Source organism: Camelus bactrianus, chromosome 7, assembly GCF_048773025.1.
Source record: "Camelus bactrianus isolate YW-2024 breed Bactrian camel chromosome 7, ASM4877302v1, whole genome shotgun sequence".
In the NCBI taxonomy this organism is placed as follows: Eukaryota; Metazoa; Chordata; class Mammalia; order Artiodactyla; family Camelidae; genus Camelus; species Camelus bactrianus.
This window is the reverse complement of record NC_133545.1, coordinates 74,604,766-74,626,362: the sequence shown is the minus strand read 5'-3', so window position 1 is coordinate 74,626,362 and position 21,597 is coordinate 74,604,766. Positions and strand designations below refer to the sequence as shown.

The 21,597-nt window shown below is 36.2% G+C and overlaps 1 protein-coding gene across 1 annotated transcript in view; it reads left to right on the top strand.

The window, feature by feature from the left end:
- FBXL13 (F-box and leucine rich repeat protein 13) overlaps positions 1–21,597 on the top strand; it is a 168,100-nt gene that overhangs the window by 17,914 nt on the left and 128,589 nt on the right. Inside the window, exons 4-7 of the mRNA XM_010946662.3 lie at positions 1,162–1,229; positions 2,048–2,202; positions 3,333–3,442; positions 5,515–5,682. Coding sequence (XP_010944964.1) covers positions 1,162–1,229; positions 2,048–2,202; positions 3,333–3,442; positions 5,515–5,682 — 501 coding nt within the window. The remainder of the gene's footprint in view (positions 1–1,161; positions 1,230–2,047; positions 2,203–3,332; positions 3,443–5,514; positions 5,683–21,597) is intronic.

The window sequence follows — 21,597 nt, the reverse complement described above, 5'->3', positions numbered from 1 at the left end:
ATTATGCTATTAGAGGGAGGACTGTGTAACAAAACCCAATCTAAATGAAAGATGTGGACTTAAAAAGTCTTACTGATGTAACAAACAAAGTTTAACTATGAGATGGAAACTTCACTTTATGACCTCAGGGGCTGGTGTTCTAATACTTTGGGAGAGGCAGACAGATCTTGTGCTGCAAACAAGATAACCACATCTTAAATCCTTGCTGGTTTGCAAACAAGATAACCACATCTTAAATCCTTATTCCTTTTCTTTTGAGATTGGGCAGATTACTGTTTTCTGAGAAGGCATCAAAATAAGTATTACTGTAACTTGGAAGGAATAAAAATAATGAAGTGTAGAAATAAAGAAGATATGAACTAGATTCATATTGTTTACTTTAGGATAAGTTTAAGTGTAAAGTAACTAATAACAGCTAATGAAATGGCATTTATGTCTGTCTGCTACGTATGGTATTTGGCACATGTATATGATAATTAGGGGGGTAATAACATAAGAGAAAAACATACCATTAGCACTTAACAGAAGCCATGTACATATAATAAATGGATTAATATAATATTAGTTTTACTCTAATATAATATTATAATTACAGACGATTTCAGAATCTTTGGTTGGCTGTTCCCACGTTCATATGTCTTACTGTGAATAGTTGCAAGTGATAAATTTGCAAAAATTTTATCTCTTTCAGCGTATTCCACAGTTCAGATGTTTAATTTATGTGGTTTTCCTATCCTGCTTGGAAAGTGAGGTATTCTTGCATGTTTGCTTTTTTTTTTTCTTTAAAACAGGGAATCTCATTTTCTGCTTGAGAAGGCAAACAAGATCATCCAGTTTAATAGTGACGCTCAGACCTGCAATTCTATACTCCTAACAATAGAGTTAATAATAATGCCATAGTACTTGCCTTAAAATGCTTTAAAGTAAGTGCAATATAATGGGAAAATGTTAAGCTGTGACTTTAACTTTTAAAAATTAGATAATAGGCATACACAATACAATCCCAAAATATATAAAGAGTACATAGTTCTTCTAGTCTGTTCTTGTTTCCCTACTGCCTAATTCTACTCCCCAGATGCAACCATCGCTCTCATTCTCTTGTGTATCTTCCCGTGAGTTCCATTTATTTCTAAGGCTTGTTATTTCATTTCTTTATTTTAGATGACTCCAGAATTAATGATAAAAGCATGTACTTTTTATACTGGACGTTTACTAAAGACCCACTTTTGGTAAGAACGTGATTTTTATACACTGTTTGTGTTCTTATTCTTGACATTATCCACATAAGGAAAAGCTCACTTTTGGCCATTTGTGCTGATTTTATCTATTTAATCTTGTCTCCACCATTTTGTATTATGTATTTCTTTTACATTTAATTGGCTTTTAGTTAGTTAAAACATGCTTTTCTTTGAGGAATCACTTTGTCTTTTTTCTTTCATAGAACTTCAGAACTGAAAGGCTAGGTCCACAGTCTCCTTATCTGCTCCTTATCTGAAGCCCGTGGAGCCAGGCATGTTTTGGAGATTTAGATTCCTGCTTTTTTTTTTTTTTTTTTTTAAATTTTAGAAAGGCAATCACTTCACATACTGTGTATGATATGACATCTTCAGTGGTGTTCAGGGTGACACATTGAAACCAAACATATCTGAACATACCAGTATTTCTATAGTGAAAACATACATATATATTCTTACTGAATGAAATGAAGAGAAGCAATGAACAGCCACCTGTCAGATTCAGGGAGGTTTTGATGCAAAATTAGTTTAGGTCAGGTCTAGTTTTGTCTCTAAATAGGTTTTAAAAAAAAATTTTGGATTTCAGAGCTTTCTGAACATGGAAATGCAGACAAGAGAAGTGCAAGTTTAAAGGAAATGCAAGTAAAAAGGCTGTAAATAAAACAATAAAAATAATTTAACAATTTCTTTCATGCTGTGGCTTTTGAGGAGGTAAAGGAGGTCCAGTGTATTATTTCTTCTCTCTCTCAATTTATTTACTAATTTATTTCCATCATATCAAAATACGATGTTTCTGCATTTTCTGCCTATAGCATGTGGAGAGAGACAATGACACCTTGCACAAATGAAGTTGAAATTCTGGCTGAACAAATGGAAAGAGCAAGAGAATATGACAATTTCAGACTTCAAAAATGTGTATTTCATCACTGGCACTCTTATGTGAAACATCAGAAAGAACAACGTAAAGGTAAATCCTTACACAGTAGCAATTAGCTTTTGTTTTTGTGTATTCAAAGTTTCGACAAACTTAACAGTTAACATAGTTTGTACTAGAGAATTATTATTTTTATATCTAGAGAATTATACTGAAATAGAAAGCCACTAATTTGAAATATTTAATAAGGGTTGTCTCAAAAGGTTTTAGTATAATAGAAAACAAGCATTTTTTTAAAATAAAATTCTAGATGTATTTGTGTGATGTGTTATAAAAGTATCAATGTAAGTAAGGGTCCACTATTAGCTATTTTACATAATGGAGAGGTGGTATATATATGTGTGTATATATATATATCAAAATGGACAATATTTTGTAAAGAGCTCTTCATTCTTTTATAGATATTTAATGAATACCTGAGGAAACAAAGAAAAATAATTTTCTTTTACTTAAACCCTTGATAGCTGTAATGAGTGGACAGTGTACATATGTGCTGTTAGGAGCAGGGGTAGAGAACTCCAGCCTTTGGCTTAGATTTTATCCAGCTCACCAGATACTGGTTTGTTCGTGGCTGCTATAAATCAAGGAACCATTTCCTCTTGATTGGCTCCTGTTGGCCCCTCAGTCAGAGTGGACCTTCTGAAGGTTTTAGCATAAGGGTAGTGGGCCTCTCTTCCTGAGAGGAAACAATTATCTATAGCTAAGAGTGGTGTCCCCGGGCCTGCCTTAACCATCCTCCTTCCTGGCCTGGCCCCTGTGTTTGATCTTGGGATCCTGGTTAAAAAAATACATATGGGGCAATCTATTTAATCATAGGGCATTGAACTAAATCAGAATACTACTTCATGATTGTTTTCCTGTTAATATATTTGGAAGTTCTGGTTTTACAAAGAACAAATTTCTTTAAAAAATGATGTATATCTTGACATTTTATTACATCTACTGTATCTTAATTTTTAAGGGCAAAAGTGATGTTACAGGTTAATCAAGTCTCAGGAGTACTATCTATTGCTGCTGAAAGGAATTAATTTCAGATGTAATTAAAATAAAAACTATTAGATGCAACACTGGTTCAGGTTATAAACATGATCAACATATTATAAACATTTTATTTTTTGGAAACCGCTTTAACCATGTATAGTAATCTAATACATTTTCTTCAGATATACTACAGCGGATTCAACAGATAATCTACTGCCGCAGGCTAGTAACTATCCTAATTAAATGGAGGGATAAAGCAAAACAGAAGTATAAAAAGAGAGAAGATGAGCTGGTATGGCATATTGGAAACTTAGTTTTTTTAGAAACTGGTTTTTGTGATTTTATTGATGTTGCCTCATAAAACTGCTGTGTGGGGAAAATACTAAAATCCTGACTATTCTGTACTTCTAGTTGGGTCTTTGTTCTTTTAAGTTAATAATTTAAATGTCACTTCAGTCATCCCAAATATTTCCTAATAAATTCTGTTGTTTCATTTGAACTATGAACATCAGGAAAGAATCTTTTAATATTTTGTTTAAATTTATTGATAAAGACACTAAGAATTTTGTTTAAGCAAATGTTTAGGTGGATATAGCTGTCTAAATTGGAAGAGAAACTATTTGATATGATTATAATAGAGACATAAATGATAGAATGAATAAATGTATTCTTTTCTAGATAAGATTAAATTGCTATTTATTCTTTTTCAACATTCAATTTAATACATTATAATCTTAATACTAGATTATTTTTAAGCTACTAAATTGCTAAATTTAAAGGATCATTCTTAACTGGGTTACCCACTAGGAATTAATATAATTAAAACAGAGGATCCAAGCAAACTCCTCAAAAACTTAAAAATATTTCCAGTTTGCTTAAGCTATTAGTACTGGTATATTATCATTTAATGCTGTTTTAGGATATTCATAGTAACTACTAGGAACAGACATAGAAACATGCTGGAATTTTTTGTAGTTATTTAGTAGATAACAGTTAATATTCTTTGAAATGCAGAGTCAGGATAAATAGAGAAGAGAAAAACAGGAAGAAATTAACCCCCCTGTTTTGTGGTTGCCCCATGGAGGGGAGCATCAACGCCGCTCACCCCAAATTGGTTCAGATGTTGCAACTGATGATACCACACATGTATCAAGAAAGTAGGAACAGATTTATTGCACACATAACGCTTGAAACCGTGCTGGAGTCTGAGAAGCATGAAGTATCATTCCTGCCCTCTAGAAGGTTATCATCTACTGGTATTGAACTGGTCTGCTTATAGGATGAACTCTAGGATTTGCCTTTTGCGGACTGCATTTTCCACATGCCACTTAAACAGTTATACTTTGGGTACCACTGCTCTGGTCTGGTCATTCTGAGCCTTCCACCGCCTTGTGTACTAAGCTAGCGTTTTGACCTCACCCCCCATGCCTGGTCATTGATTGTCTAATGGTGAAATAGGTAATTGTGCATGACCAGGCTGCCCCTTTTCTACCCCCCTGAATGTCGCGACTGAGAGCTGACAGTATTGTTCTCTTAACCATCTCTACACACTGAGCATAATGTTTTGTAGTAGGTGATATATATTAATATATATGATAATGTATATTACATGTAATATAATAACTTTGTCCTTAGTATAGACATGTATTATATAGTTAATTGAGTATTTAGAGACAATGCTTTCTTTTAGCTCTGTGATTTCTTGGCCTAACAATAACGCTGCATCCTCCTGGGTGAAGTGAGGAAGGCAGGCGAGTGCTGGAGGGGAGGCAGGGAACACTATGTGCTAGCTCTCCAATGCTCTTCCTTAGACTTTGACATGTACATGTATTACCCCCAAATTGCGTGTGTGCAATACTTACTTATCCTTAGGGTTTTTTCTTGATTATGCAGTTTTCAGGAATGTATTGAAAGTTAAAATGGGGACTTTCTGTAATGATCTATCAGGTAAATCTCCAAATTCTTTCTTTCTTTTTTTTCCCCCCAAATTCTTTCTTTCTGACTCTCTCTCTATAGTTCCATGCTAACCCTCTCCTTCCATGGCCCAGATACCACTTCTGTCATTACCAGAACCTTGACTCTGTTGGTTTCAGAGAAACCACAGAGTCCGAGAAAAGGCAGGACCACAGCTTCAAGGTGACTGTCTGTGCCAATGTTGTGTGACAACTGATGGAAATGGTCTATAGTGCTTTGGTGGTTCAGAGAACACTGACCATGCTCTGGACAATGATAATTCATATGATGATGATGATAATGAATAATGTTTAATTGGTGCTATCATTGTGTCAAGTACTGTGCTTTATATATCATCTCATTTAATCCTCACAACACTTCCATGGAATTTGTAAATTATTTTTGTGGCAGATGTTAAAGCATGAACTTCAATTTAAAAAATGGAAAAGCAAGGTAAAAGTCAATGTAAATGCTAAAGAAGAATCCATTTCTCCTGAACACTGTGTGTCTGAAGTCTCTCTTATAAGTGAGATTCCTGAATTTGACATTTCAGAATTTCCCAAAAGAGCATTATTACAGGTTCGTATGAATTCATATGTTTTAACTAGTTGTTTTCACAATGTGTGTTTAAAGAGTGGTTTTATGAATCCTACATGAATGATAGAACCATATTTTGAAGAAAAATATTTTTTACAACTACCTTTGGGCTATCTCATTTTCTGGAGGTCATCCATCTGGATGGCTGTAAGTTAAATGTAACAGTTGAAATGGAGAAATGAAAGCTATAGGAAATAAGAATGAAAGGAATGTTTCTCTTTCTTCCTCCTTCAAGCATATGTTGTCATTTAAGGTGAAACAGATTTTAGGTACCCCAGTGCTTACCTTTTTATCTCTAATCTCTAATCCTTTAATCTTAACATTACAGCTCCACTCCAGAATGTAAATGGGGCTTGTTAGATTGCACATTTCGGTCAGTTAAAATATTTATGCATATCATCTTTCTTCCTTAGACTATGAATTCATAAAAACAAGACTCATGTATCTCTATTTTACAACTCATTGATCTGTGAAACATAAGGTATAATACCAACTACTGGTTATATTCTGTCCTGTTTTGATAAGTAATTTCTACTTTGTGGAATTTACCTGATAAATGGTAGAACAGTTGTAAAATATCACCTTATTCGGGTTGATGGCAGCTCTACATTATAAAATCCCATGTGTTATATACATCCTTCTAAATGTAGAAAATTGAACTTGTTATTTTTGGGTACAAGATATCTATATTTATATCTAATCTTACACTTTATGTATAGCATAGAGTTAGGATAAGGATATTTTTGTCCACTGCTTCCTTGTTATAAATTACCTGCTCGTATCTTGCTTGTTTTAAATTGGAATTCCTGTAATTTTCTTACAGTTTGTAATAGCTCTTTAACCCTTTGGAATGTATTTGAGATTTTTTTCCCCCCTACACTTGATGTTTGCATTCAATTTTGCCTACAGAGTCTTTCAATGGGAAAAAATGTAAAGCTTTATGTAACAAAGTCTATTACTAATGCCCTACTTCTCTTTTTGTGTCATATTAATATGTCATTCTTGGCTATTTTTCTAAGCCGTATCACATTCCTTCCTACACTTATGCATCTGGGTTTTCTGTCTTTGCATTCCTATGCATTGACTGCTTATGTTTCTTTATTTCCTTGTTAAGTGGCTGCATTTTCAATTTATTGCAGACTATGCCTTAAAATAATTTCCTACCACTTTACATATAATATAAGAACCTAACAAAAGTGTGATTTCATTTTCCCTCTTCTGTGCTTCATGCTATTATTGCCATGCATTTTATTTCTATATATTTATAAACCTACACTATAATGTATTTTTTTGCTTTGAACCATTATATTTTACCCAACATGTACTTTTAATTCTTAAGAATCTCAAAGAGAAAAGTTGCAAGGACAACTCAAAGAACTTTTTTCCCTCAATGATTTGAGAGTAAGTTGCTACTGTGATACCCTACCACCCCTAAATATTATTGGTGTATTCACTGTAAACAAGGGTGTTCTCTTATAGTCAGCCATCAAAATCCCCAGACTGAATTCAGGTCTCTCCAGGTGTCCCAGTAATGTCACAGTAATGCAAAATGATCCCGTCCAGAATCACCCAGAACAACTGATCATCATGGCTTCTTCAGTCTTGTAACTGGTCCTCAGTCTTTCTTTAATTTTCATTCCCTTGACAAGAAGATTAGACCAGGTTTATTGCAGAATATTTCTTAAACTGAGTTTGTTTTACGTTTCCTCAAGAACAGATATGGGTTCTGCACTTTGGTTAGAAATCCCGCAGACGTCATGCTGCACTCTCCTTCCTGCATCCTCTCAGGGCCACAGGATTTGGATCTGCCCATGATTGGTGATGTTCACTTACTTGGTGGTGATCGCCTGATGAAGATGGTGTCTGCTAGGCTTCTCCACTATTCAGGTGCCCCCTTTGTAATGGGTGTGCATGTTGTGGGTAGGCACTTCACAATTACATGAGTATTCTCACTCCTCATCAAACTTTCAGCTTGTTTATATCAGCATGGGCTCAGAGTTTTCTTTTCTATTCAATGGGTTATAATCCATTACTATCACTATTTATTTTGGTGCTCAAATTGTTCCAGATTCAGACATGGGGAGTCCTCTCAAGTTGCCTTCTGTGTCCCTTTGACATGTAACTATCATCCTTTGAGCACTTCCTTATTTGATAGCAAAGCACAATGTCCCAGGCTCATCTTGTCCTTTCCCTGCTCCACCCCAGATAGGTCATTTCTCTAAGATTCTCTGAATCCTTTTTAATGGAGAATTGTACATAGAAACCAAGATTTGAACACTACCTGTGTTCATTGCCATTGGAGTGTCACTTCTCCTGTGCCTTCTCAGTAGATAGAACTAGAGACTTTAAGTAGGTACACACATGTACACATTTTAACCCATATCTACATACCTCTATATATTGAAAACCTAAACTGTATCCTCTATTTCCCCACAAATTGGCTGATTCTGTTGTTCTTCTTGGTTTTAGTTTAGATTTGAGTTTTCATTTGAACTTTTTCCTTCAGCATGAAGAACCTCCTTTAACAATTCTTGAAGTATAGGTCTGTTGCTGCTTAATTTTCCCAATTATTATTTCTTTGAAAAAGTCTTTATTTTTACTCTATTTCTGAAAGATAGCTTCACTAGATTTAGACTTCTAGGCTGACAGGTTTTTTTTTTTTTTAAATTTCATTCATTCCAGTTTAAAGATGCCATCCTCTTTTCTTCTGGACTGCATTGTTTTAAATGAGAAATCAGTGGGATAATTTTTTTCTCCCTTTGTACGTACATGTCTTCTTTCATGTTGCTTTTAAGACTTTTCTTTTTATTACTGGATCTTCAGCTATTTGATTATGATGTGCCTTGCTGTAGTTTTCTTTATGTTTATCCTTCTTGCGATTCATTGAACTCCTGGATATACATGTTTATATTTTTCAGAAAAGTTGTAAAGTTTTCAGCCATGAGTTCTTCAAATATTTTTCTGTCTCCTTCCTCTTTCTGGGACTACAATGACACATATATTAAACAACTTAATATTGTCCCGCAGGTCATTGAGTTCCTGTTCAATTTTTTAATCCTTCTTTTTTCTTTCTGTGCTTCATTTTGAATAGTGCTTATTGCTATGCCTTGAAGTTCAGCACACTATATGTGCAACTGTCTTTAAAAAGCTATTAGCTTTTTGTCTAAATCATCTGTAAAGAGAGCATTACTCACCAAAATTGGAAAAAGAAAAGGACACCAACAACTTGTGTAATAAGTGGCCTGCAACACACTGTTGAATTTTGGAAATAAGATGCACTTAGCATGGTTTAAAATTCTTACTAGCATTTTGTTAACCTCCTTTTTCTTTACCTTAAAAGGGAAAAAAAAAGTATGTAGTCAATCCTGATTTTAGAAACATGTAAGAAAGAGACAGAGAGAGGAAGGGTACAATAAACGATAACTTCTTCATAATGTTCAGCATGAAAATCATTAGTCATTAGTGGCCTTTTTGTGAGTTTTATAGTAGGGTTTTTTTTTTTGTTTGTTTTTATTGAGTGCCTCCCTCCAAAACAAATAAACAGTGTTTATTTAGGGGGAAAAAAAAGCAGTGTCTAATCTGCTATTAAGGCCTTCCAGTAAATTTTTTTCACTATAGATATTGTATTCATCTCTAGTTTTATTTGGTTCATTTAAAAAATTTCCATTTCTCTTTCATTTTTCTTTGAAATCCTTGAACATTTTAATAGCTGTTTTAAAGAACTGCTTACTAGTTCTATTATCCCTATAAGTTCTCTGTGTTTACATTTAAAATTTTTCTCTTGGTTATGTGTTATGTCAGATTTTCCTGCCTTTTTTTCTTTTTTACAGATATAGTAACATTGTTGAATGCCTGATGTCATTGTCTCTAAGAAGTATTGAATTCAGTTTTTGTAGTTAACTTACTTGAAGATAAGCTTCACCTTTTCTCAGCTTATATTTAAGCTTTGTTAAGGGAAGACTAGAATAACTTTTACTGTAAGGTGAGTTTATCCTTACTCCTATCATGTGATCTTTCTGGGTCACTGAATGCCCCAAGTGTTCTATGACATGTCTCTACTCTGATTTGTCTCAACTTGTAAATTTCCCAGTCCTGTATGAACTGGAGTAGTTGTTCCGCTGACAGATCCCTGGCAGATGTTTCATCCTCTGTAGTCATTTTTTGTTCAGCCTCACGGAGTGTTCCCTGTGCACACACGGCTTAGAATGCAGTCAAGGATGCAAGGATGTCTGTGCAGACTTCTCAAGTTCTCTTTTCTGTGTAACTCCCACTTTTTCAGTACTCTACCAATAAATTCCCACAACCCCAACATCCTTGAATCCCATTCTCTGTCTCCTTGGCTTAGTGAGACTGCCTGCTACTCTATCTCTCACAAGCAGTCAATAAATGCCTCCAGGCAGAAAGCCTGGGCTAGCGCAAGTCTCATCTGACTTATTTTTCTTCTTTTAGAGATCACAATATTGTGAGGACTGTTGTCCACCATGTAAAAGCAGTTGTTTCATGTAAGTTATCTATTTCTCTAGTTGTATATGGTTGGAAGGATAGTCTGGTACCATAACCTCTCCATGGCTGGAAGTAGAAGACTGTTGTTGGTTTTCTGAACCTGAGTAGTACTGAACTTCAGTGGCTCAAACAGTGCCTGATTATCCTTCCATGGGTCTCTTCCTTCCATTTCTTTCAGAGGCTGTTTAAGCTCTTGTGCATGGACTAAATGTTTGTGTCCTCCCCTCCCTATTCCTATGTTGAAGCCCTAGCTTCCAATGTGACTGTATTTGGAGATAGGGCCTGGGAAAGATGATAAGGGTTAAATGAGGTCATAAGGGTGGGGTCCTATTCCAATAGGGTGGTGGCCTGTATAAGAAGAGGCAGAGATACCAGAGCACTCTCTGTGTAGTGTGAGCACACAGCAAGAGGGCAGTCATCTGAAAGCCAGGAGAGAGCCATCATCAGGAACCAGACTGGCCAGAACCTCAATGTTAGACTTCTAACCCTCCAGAGCTGTAAGGAATACACTTTTGTTGCTTAAGCCACTGAGTCTGTGGTATCCCCCACTTCACTGCCCTTTCCCTTCACTTTCCATCCTTCCTCACTGAGAAAATATGTGCCAGCAGGTAGGAACCCCTTCAACTCACCTCTTGACTCCTTTCCTCGGTCCTCTTTTCCTTATTTTTGTACCTTCTTTTCAAGTGTACCATCCATACGCATCTCTGCTTCCTTTTCTCTTCTAAGGGCATTTTGCCTGTATAATGCAGAGTATTTATATCAGATGCTTTTCTTTCGTTTCTGCCATAGGTACTGATGGCAAGCAATTTTCAGGCCATTATTAATATCAGTTTGAGTCAATGAGGAGTAGTTGACAGAAAGCTGTGTAACTTATTTCAAATACAAGACAGTTTCTCAACACAGTTTTGTTGCCTGTTAGTCGAGGCACTCAATGGTGTACACATACTAAATCATCCCTGGATGTCTGGGAGTATGTCTTATTCATGTTATATTTCCTGATTTATAAGTATACAAAATATTTAAAAAATATCAAGTGGATGAATATGTCATTTAAGAAATTATCTTACGTTGCTCCAATTTAAGGTTAAGAAAGATGGTACAGATCTAGAATAAAGAAAAAATCAAAATTTTCCTCAGGCCATTTCTTTTGCTTGTGATAGTCAAATCACAAAACCATTTTGATTAATAGACATAAGAGGTAAGTTTTCAGTAACTATAAAAACATTTTAGTGCTGGCTGAAATAGAAGAGAAAAGGGATAAGGTTTTGAAAGATCTTTAGGCCTCATTTTTTTTCCCCAGGAACACAGTTCCTTTCTATTTATGGGCCTCTATATAGATGATTTAAGGAGAGCATAAAAACATTTAAGCCCATAGTCTTCAAAGCTAACTGGCTACAAACATTTCAATGTGCTTCAAAGTAGGTAATTTACCCACAACATTCTGGGTCTAGTAATTCTCTAAGGTATCAGCTAATACTGGCTTCACCTACCAGTATAAGAAAACATGACTGATGATGGGGCTTAAAGAAATAAGGGCTTTTTTTATTCCCCCTATAACACAAAGTCCAGAGGAAGGCAATCCAGGGCTGGGCCTCCATAATGCCAATTAAAACAGAATTTTTCTGTCTTTTCACCTCACAGTCCTTAGCATCCTTTTTTTTTTTTTTTTAAATTAAAGTATAGTCAGTTTACAAAGTGTCAATTTCTGGCGTACAGCATAACATTTCAGTCATACATATGCATCTTTATATTCATTTTCCTCTTGCTTATTGTCTCATGGTTGCAATATGGCTCCCTCTCTTCCAGCCTAATGTTCACTCACCAGGCCAGAAGGGGGAAAACCACAGTGGCAGAAGGCTAAAGGTTGTCTATCCTTGTTTATTAGGAAAGCCAAAGTTTTCCCAAGACCCCACAGGCAAGACTTTCAGTGACGTGCTTTAAGCTAGAACTCTGTCACTAGGCCATGTCTCACTGCACGACTGCTATGGGCAGGAGGGGACTTTTTTTTTCCTTTCAGTTTTACTGAGATTTAATTGACATGCAGCCTTGTATAAGTTTAAGATGTGTAGCATAATTATTCGACTTACATACATCATGAAATGATTACCACAGTAAGTTTAGTAAACATCCATCATCTCATGTAGATATAAAATTAAAGAAATAAAAAAAGTTTTCCTTGTGATGAGAACTCCTAGGAGTCATTCTTCTTAACAACTTTCACATGTAACACACGGCAGTGTTAATTATATGTATCATGTTGTACATTACATCTTATAACTGCAAGTTTGTACCTTTTCCTTGCCCTAATCCACTTCCCCTTTCCTCACCCTCTGCATCTGATAACCACAAATCTGATCTCTTTTTCTATGAGTTTGTTTTTGAAGTATAACTGACCTACAACACAATATGTTAGTTCCTAATATATAACATAATTCAACAAGATCACCATGATAAGTCTAGTTACAATATGTGACCATATAAAGGTACTGTATAGTTATTGACTATATTCCCCTATTCCCCACACTGTACATTTCATACTCATGACTCATTTATTTTGCAACTGGAAACTTGTACCTCTTAATCTCCCTCACCTATTTTTTTCCTGCCCCTCCTATCCTCCCCTCTGGCAACCACCCATTGTTCTCATTTTAATTTTTTGAGGAACTGCCATACTATTTTCCACAGTGGCTGCACCAGTTTACACTCCCAGCAGTGCACGAGAGTTCCCTTTCTCCATATCCTTGCCAACCCTTGTTATTTGTTGTCTTTTTGATAATAGCCATTCTGACAGGTGGTGTTTCATTGCGGTTTTGATTACCACTTCCCTGATGGTTAGTGACGCTGAGCATCTTTTCATGTATCTGTTGGCTATCTGTATGTCTTCTTTGGGAAAATGTTTATAGGTCCTCTGCCCATTTTTTAATCAAGTTGTTTGTTTTCTTGATGTTGAGTTGTATGAATTCTTTGTATATTTTGGAATATTAACCCCTCATAGGATCTATCTTTTGTGGATACCTTTTCCCATTCAGGAGGTGGCCTTTTCATTTTGTTGACCGTTTCCTTTGCTGTGAAAAAGCTTTTTAGTTGGATATAGTCCCATTTGTTTGTTTTTGTTTTTGTTTCCCTTGCCTGAGGAGACATAGCCAAAAATTACAAAGACCGAGGTCAGAAGACTTATTGCCTATGATTTCTTCTAGAGGTTTTATGGCTTCAGGTCTTACATTTAAGTGTTTAATCCATTTTGAATTTATTTTTGTGCTTGGTATGAGAAAGTAGTTCAGTTTGATCCTTTTGCGTGAGCTGTCCAGTTTTCCCAACATCATTTATTTATTTAGTTATTTTATTTATTTTTTAAGAGATTGTATTTTATTTATTTTTCAAAAGAAGATGAAGGTTGACAAGAGGATGAAGTTCCTTTTTTATAGGATAATCTCAGATTTTTTAATAATTTTTTGGGGGAGTAATTAATTTTTATTTATTTATTTACTAATTTTTTTTTAATGGAGGTACTGGGGATTGAACCTAGGGCCTCATGCATGCTAAGCACCCGCTCTACCACTGTGCTATACCCTCCCCCCAACACCATTTATTGAAGAGGCTGTCTTTCCCTCATTGTATTTTCTTGCCTCCTTTGTTGTAGATTAATTGCTCATATAAATGTGGGTTCATTTCTTGGCTCTCTACTCTGTTCCATTGATCTACGTGTCTGTTTTTGTGCCAGTACCATACTATTTGTTTAATTTGAAAATGTTTTATTACATCAAGTATAGTTTATTTGTAGCTGTAATAAAGCAACTTAAGTAATGATTTTTTAAATTTATTGAAGTACAGTTGATTTACAATGTTTGAGGAGTACTGCAAAGTGATTCAGTTATATATACATATATATATTCTTTTTCAGACTCTTTCCCATTACAGGTTAGTGCAGGATATTGAATATAGTTCCCTGTGCAACACAGTAAGCCCTTGTTGTTTATTTTGTATTTAGTAGTGTGTATCTGTTAATCCCAAATTCCTAATTTATCTCATCCCTTTTTCCTCTTTGGTAACTGTAAGTTTGTTTTCTATGTCTGTTAATCTGTTTCTGTTTTATAAATAAGTATGTTTGTATTATTATTTAAGATTCCACATATAAGTGATATTGTATGATATTTGTTTTTGTCTGATGTACTTCACTTAGAATGATAATCTCTAGATCCATCCATGTTTCTACAAGTGGCATTATTTCATTCTTTTTTATGGCTGAGCAATATTCCATTGTATATATATACCACACCTTCTTTATCTAGTCATCTATCAATGGATATTTAGGTTGCCTCCATGTCTTGGCTGTTGTAAATAGTGCTTCTATGAACATTGGGGTGTTTCAAGTATCTTTTCGAATTAGAGTTTTCATCTTTTCTGGATATATGCCCAGGAGTGGGATTGCTGGATCATATGTTAACTCTATTTTTAGTTTTTTAAGGAACTTCCATACTGTTCTCCATAGTGGCTGCACCAATTTCCATTCCCACCAACAGTATAGGAAGGTTCCCTTTTAGGAGGGGACTTTGAGTGGGGTTTGGGTGAAATAAGCAGGCAGTCAGCCTCACTGAAGGTGGATTTGAACTGCCAGTCATCAGTCAATATTTAAAAAGGCATTCGTCCTTGCCAGAAAAAAAAAGTATTGGTTTCAGTAAAAAGCAAAACAACATCTACAACAGATAAGAAGCAAGAAGATCTTTAAGAAGTCAATACATAGTTGCTGCAAAGGAACTCTGGTTTAATGCTCTTCCATCTTCCAGTTCAGAGAAATAAAAAATGCCAACTAATAAAGAACCACAGAACCCAGAGCCAACATACTATCTCATAATGTGATCCAGGGCCTAACAGAAACTTGTACATGGAAACTTCAATGTTATGATGAGCTATGAATTTGCATACTTTGCCATAAGAAGTCTTTCAGTTTGATAACGTAGCGATGAAAAGTCCAGGCACAGTGCTCAGGAGAACTGGGTTCATATCTCACCTCAGCTACTCATTAGGAGTGTAATCTTGGGCAGTTTCAACCCTCTTGGCCCTTTATTTTTAAAACTTCCTCATTCTCATCTCCGCAACCAAACTCTAAACTTACAGAGCAGAATTTATGTTGGATTAATTGAAGTTTAGATTCATTTTGATATGATTTTGGGAAAATCTCATATCAGAATATGGGAAACAGGTAGAATTACTGGGGATGTTGCTCAGGACAATGAAAATCAATGCGAGTTCTTGCATTTTAAATATTACTTTCTAATATCATGTCATGGGTTATGATCAGGCTTCCTGTCCCTCCTTCTACCCCAATTCCCTGCTTCTGTGTGGAATGATATTGAGCACTTTGGGGATCAGATTTACAGAGTCTGCCAGAGTGCTCAAACCACAGCATGATCTAGAAAAGAACATAAGGATTTCTGTGCTATGCTTTTACCTTTTTCAGGAGGTACAACTGAGAATCTGAGAAATTAAATGACATCTGCAAAGTCAGAACCACAAAATTGAGAACAGAATCTGGTTTTCCTGACTCCTCAGCTAAAATTATAGCCTCTACATCATTCTAGTTTTCTCTCTTGGAGAATTCTAAAGAAATGGATTATATACATAAATGTATATAAAATGATCATTTATAATACATACACATATTGAAACAAAAAACAATAGTTAAGAACCATTATACATCTATTTAGTTGTACTACCCTTAAAAAAATACAAGAGTAACTTTTAAAAATTACTAAATCTTGATGTGACACTAAAGCACAGCATTATTTTTGGAGATATTCTCAATTTTTTCCCAATCAAATAGTCAAGAATGGCCATTAAAGTGCACAGGTAATTAAAGAATAAATTTATATAATAGTGTAAAAATGGAAATTAATGATTCTAACATTCATGTCTTGATCAGTTGGGCTTATTAAGCTTATTAATGCAATAGATTTGCCTAGCTAATTTTTTAACTCATAGTTTTAAAATGGCATTTAATTTGGTGACTTCTCTGGTCAATGAATTCTCAGGGACTTGAGAAACCAAGGTGTGAAATCATAAAAATGTAATGTGAATTAGGTCTAAACTTAAAAGCTTTTGGAAGTGTTAGTTTTTGAAATAAATTGAGATGTGTGCATTTAGACTGCCTAATGTTTTGAGGGAGTAATTGAAAACAGTCATCTGGAATGAGATACAATCTGAACTTAACTCGGAAAACTGCAGGTTTGCTTTTTAGGTTCAGTTGTATCAACTCATGAAAACAAGTCAGATTCTGTTTTACTATCTTCTTCTTTAGTATCATTTACCCATTAGGAAAGGCAGCTTTGTTAACAGATGGTAGAGCTCATATACTATCTGTCAAACTCAGAGCCAGTGGGACGGTTGGCAAAGACAGTTTTCCATGAAAATGCAAGTTATTTCTTCTTCTTCTTCTTCTTCTTTTGTATGTGTGTAGCTTGGCAAGCAATACAGAGAAAACCCTTATGTTGAAGAATTTGGAAAGTCTAAATAACCTACTTAAGCAATGCAGTTGTCTTAGAATGAAAAACTGCTTGATTAGTTTAATAACATAAGTAGTATCTTGGGGCTATCTTTCATTTTAAACAACTGTAACTTTTTGTTTGTTTGTAAAAGCTAACAGTGTGTGGACTTGATAAGAGTTATAAAATCACCTTCAGATCTCATAATGTTGATGACTCATCTTTTCACATGGGAAAAAAATCCCTGGATAACTGTTAAAATTTGTACCATGTTGCAGGAGAAGAACCAGATGGTTCAGGCCTGTTAGATTACATTACTTAGAAATATAAAACAAAAGAGTATTCTCAATGACTTTTTGAGTCCATGTTTTGATAACCTCAGGGGTCAGTCTGACCTCAATTCACCGAAGCAAAGAGTGGTTCCAGGTTTCTTAGGCATGTACTGTGCGAACTTCAGATAAGGGAAGCTTCCAAAACCACATTGCTCCATCAAAGAACTATGTGTGTGTGTTGGCTCAATTTGTGGTGTGGGTGAAAAAGTAAATGAAGCCAAATGTCTAAAAATTGCTTTAGGATCAGTTTCTTTTTGGTAGAGGATTGCTCTGCCCATAGGCCTGGCTTTTATCACTTCAGCCCTAATCAGGAGTGCTATCTAAGTTAAGAAGTTTACGAAGGATTTTGATATAAAGTTTTTATGACTTTTAAATTGTAAAAGATGTTACATTAATTTTAGCAGGAACCACCTTTGCAAAATGATACATCGCTGGTAAGATGAAAAACTAGCAGGGAAAGAAGCACCTCTGTGGAAACTGAGAGAGTGTGCTCTGGAGTCTGGGTGGCCAATTCTGTCACCAGCTGCATGACCTTGGTCATCTTGCTTAATCTCTTGTTTCTATGTTGTCTCCTTTGTAATGAGGGGATAATATCTCCCACCTTTTCTATTTTGTGAGGATTAAATTAGTTAATACACAGTGCTTAGAACAATGCCCAGCATATACTGAATTCAGGTAGAAGTTACTATTATTAATAAGTTGAGTTCAGATGACTGAATGATGGAGAAGCCACTGAATAGAAAGGTGGGAAGATGGGATTCTAGACTTAGCCCTGTTGGCTCTGTCAGCTTGCTGACCTCCCACAGGGCATCTAACTCCTCTTACCCTCAGTTAAAAGACTCTGAAAACCCCTAGGAAATAGTACATAAGTACTTGTAGTTCCTTCTGTAAAATAAGGGTGGACGAGATGGCCTCTAGGATCACTTCGCTGTAAACATTTATGACTCCTGGATGAAAACGAGCGTCCCAGCAGAAGAAAATCTCAGAAGTGAATGCAGAAAATCCTACAGAGGGCTTCACTTATGCTCCTGTCCTGTTGGTAACTCTCTTCCACCCACTGTTAGCTTAGCTAGGTCTTTCTTTACTTCTCAGCTTAAATATCCCCCACTGGAAAGACCTCTCCTGATTACCCAATCTAAAATCAGCCCCTGCTGTAAGGCCTGTTCTTTTCCTTCATGGCACTTCTCACTGTAAGTAGCTATTAATTTTTAATAGTGTTCTTGTTTTTTGTTTGTCTCTCCTACTAAACCATATGCCTTTGGGGTTCTGGGATTACATCTGCTTTGATTATTTCTGCTGACCTGAAACAAATACACTGTCAGATAATTCTCCAGCAAAGATGGGCTTATTCAGGATCAACAGAGAATTGCACTTGGAGGTCTGTAACATGGTGAGCCATGTGCAAGTCCCCCCATGGCAAGGGGAGGAGAGTGCCTTTATAGGGATAAGAAGGAAGCTGGGAGGGCTAAGTAAACAAAGAGCCCATGGCTTTGCACTGACTGAGTCCTTGCCAGGAAAGAAGAGTCATCTTTCTTCTTCCTGTTGGGCTCTGCTATCCTCACGGTGCATGAGGGCTCTCCCTTCTGGTCTCCCAACTCCATTTAATTGAGGTTTCTGGTTATTGAGTTTTTACATTTCTTTATCCTCAGAACCTAATAGATTGGCACAAGCAGGAACTCAATCGAGATTTTATTTTATTTATTTAACAACTATATTGGATGCCTACAGTGTACAAGGTTCTGTTTTAAGTACTGGGAAAACAGAAGTAGATTAGCAATACCTCATGGGGCTTATATATTAGTGTGAAAAATCAGATAGTAAACAAAGAAACAAATACACAAGAACACGTCATGAAGAAAATATATCAGGGTAAAGGATGATCACTTTACTAAAAGGAACACCAAAAGCAAAGGTAACAAAAACAAACAAGTGGGACAACATCAAACTAAAAAGCTTGTTTACAGTAAAGGAAACAAACAACAAAATGAAAAGGCAGCCTACTGAATGGGAGAAAATATTTGCAAACCGTATATCTGATAAGGGGTTAATATCTAAATACACAAAGAACTCTTATAACTCAATAGTAAAAAACCAAACAATTTGATTAAAAAGTGGGCAGAGGATCTGAACAGACATTTTTTTCCATAGAAGACATACAAATGGCCCACAGACATATGAAAAGATGCTCAGCATCACTAATCATCAGGGAAATATGAATTATAAGCACAATGAGATACCACCTCACACCTGTTAGAATGACTATTGTCCAAAAGCCGACAGACGAGTGATAGTGAGGATGTGGAGAAAAGGGAACTTTTGTGCACTGTTGGTGGGAATGTAAATTGGTTCAGCCACTACTGAAAACACTATGGAAGTTCCTCAAAAGAGTAAAAACAGAACTGCCATACGATCCAGCAATTCCACTCCTGACTTTATCTGAAGGAAACAAAAACACTAATTTGAAAAGATATCTGCACTCCCATGCTCACTGCAGCATTATTAACAGTTAGCCAAGACATGGAAATGACCCAAGTGTCTACCAACAGATGAATAGATAAAAGAAAATGTGAGATATATATATATATAGATAGATAGATAGATAGATATAGATATAGATATGAAAATTATTCAGCCATAAAAAGAGGAAATCTTGGCATTTGGGACAACATGGACAGAACTTGAAGGCATTACGTTAAGTGAAGTAAGTCAGAGAAAGGCAGACAAATACTGGATGATCTCACTTATGTGTAGAATTTAAAAACCAAACAGCAAAAATGAACTCATAGATACAGAAAATAGATTGATGGAAGTAGGCAAAATGAGGGAAGGCGGTCAAAAGGCACAAATTTTCAGTTATAAAGTAAGTAAGTCATGGGAATGTATTGTGCAGCATAGCGACTACAGTTAATAATACTGTATTGTGTATTTGAAAGTTGCTAAGAATAGATTTGAAAAGTTCTTATCACAAGAGAAAAAAAAAACCTGTAACCATATGTGGTGATGGATGTTAACTAGACTTACTGTGGTGGTCATTTTGCAATATATAGAAAAATTGACTCACTATGTTGTATACCTGAAACTATTATAATATTACATGCTAATTATATCTCAAATTAAAAAAGAAGTGACTGGGATGTGTTGCTGTAGACAGTACTGTCAGGGAAGACTTCTCTATGTGGGACATCTGTTGAAAAAATTACAAGAAAAATAGTGTCAGGAAAATAGGAGCAACATTTCAGTGTGGCTGAGTAAGGTCAGTTTAGCTGGAATGAATGGAAGATTTGTGTTGGATGTAGCAGGATATAAAATCGGAAAAACAGGATGGGGCCATATTGTTGAGACCCTGAGTGTCTACTCAGGAGCTGGGCTTAAGCCTGTGGGCAGTGACGTGATGGCAGACTTGGAAAGCTGTTCTCTTTCCCCTTCACTCGTCTTCCCTCCCCCTGCCCTGGTTGGGCTGTAGGGGTAGGCGAAGTGTGAAGTGTGAAGGCAGACGGGGCTTTCTCTAAGAATGAGCACTAGGATAGCATCAGTGGGAATGAAAAGGAAATGACCCGTGTGAGAACCAAAGCACTGGCAGAACTGTGGAAGGGGTAGCATGTGGAGTGAAAGGGTGAGTGGGGAGGCTGATAGGATAACTGTTGAGCCTGGGCAACTAGAGGGGTGGGAGGCTCAGAAGTAATGAAGTCAGGAGCAGAGCCAGGTTTTTACTGATCCTAAATGCATGACTCACACCACTCACCACTTACCCCTGACTCATGCTTCCTGCCTTGCCAAGTGTTTCTCTTTCCATACCATACGGTGTTCCACTGAAATGGCTGGTAGAGCCTAATTCGTTTTAGCAGTTTACCATCTGTTTTAGATGGCTCGTGATCTGTGCTAGGCAATCTACCAATTAAATCCAGAGTCCATGTGTTATGTTCAGAAGACAGCTCTCCTCTTTCTGCACTACAAGGTAAAATTAAATAGGAGAGAACTGCCACCCCTGCTTCTTCCCTGGCCTGTCATCTTCAGTTTCTTTCTTTTTGTTGATTTATTCCCTCATGTTTATAAATGTATTCAACTCCTTTCCTATAAAACATTTCTCAACCCTCCTTCTCTCTTGGGTTAATATTCTATTTCCCTCCTTATATGTGTTGTCAACTTCTTGATGCTACCTCCCACCCACCCACCAAGACACTCAGAAACTGCTTTTAAATGGTCTCTACCTGGGTGTTCCAAAGGCACGAGCCAATTCATCATTTCCAAATAGAACTCATCGTTTCCTTCTTCCAACCCTCTCTCTCTCCTGTATCCCATTTTAAATGAATGGCATCACCATCAACTCAAGTGGCCTAGCTAGAACCTGGGAACTGTCTTTGACTCCTTTCCTGTATCCCCTGCTGCACAGACTTTCCCCTTTTAACATGGAACCTCTTGGACCGTACTTTCCCCTCTCCCTTCTCTCTGGCACTCATGATCTTCAGTGACATTATCAAAGCAGCTTAGTTGGGTCTTTTTAAATGGAGGCACTGGGGACTGAAGCCGGGACCTCGTGCATGCTAAGCACATGCCCTGCCACTGAGCTGTACCTCCCACCCCAA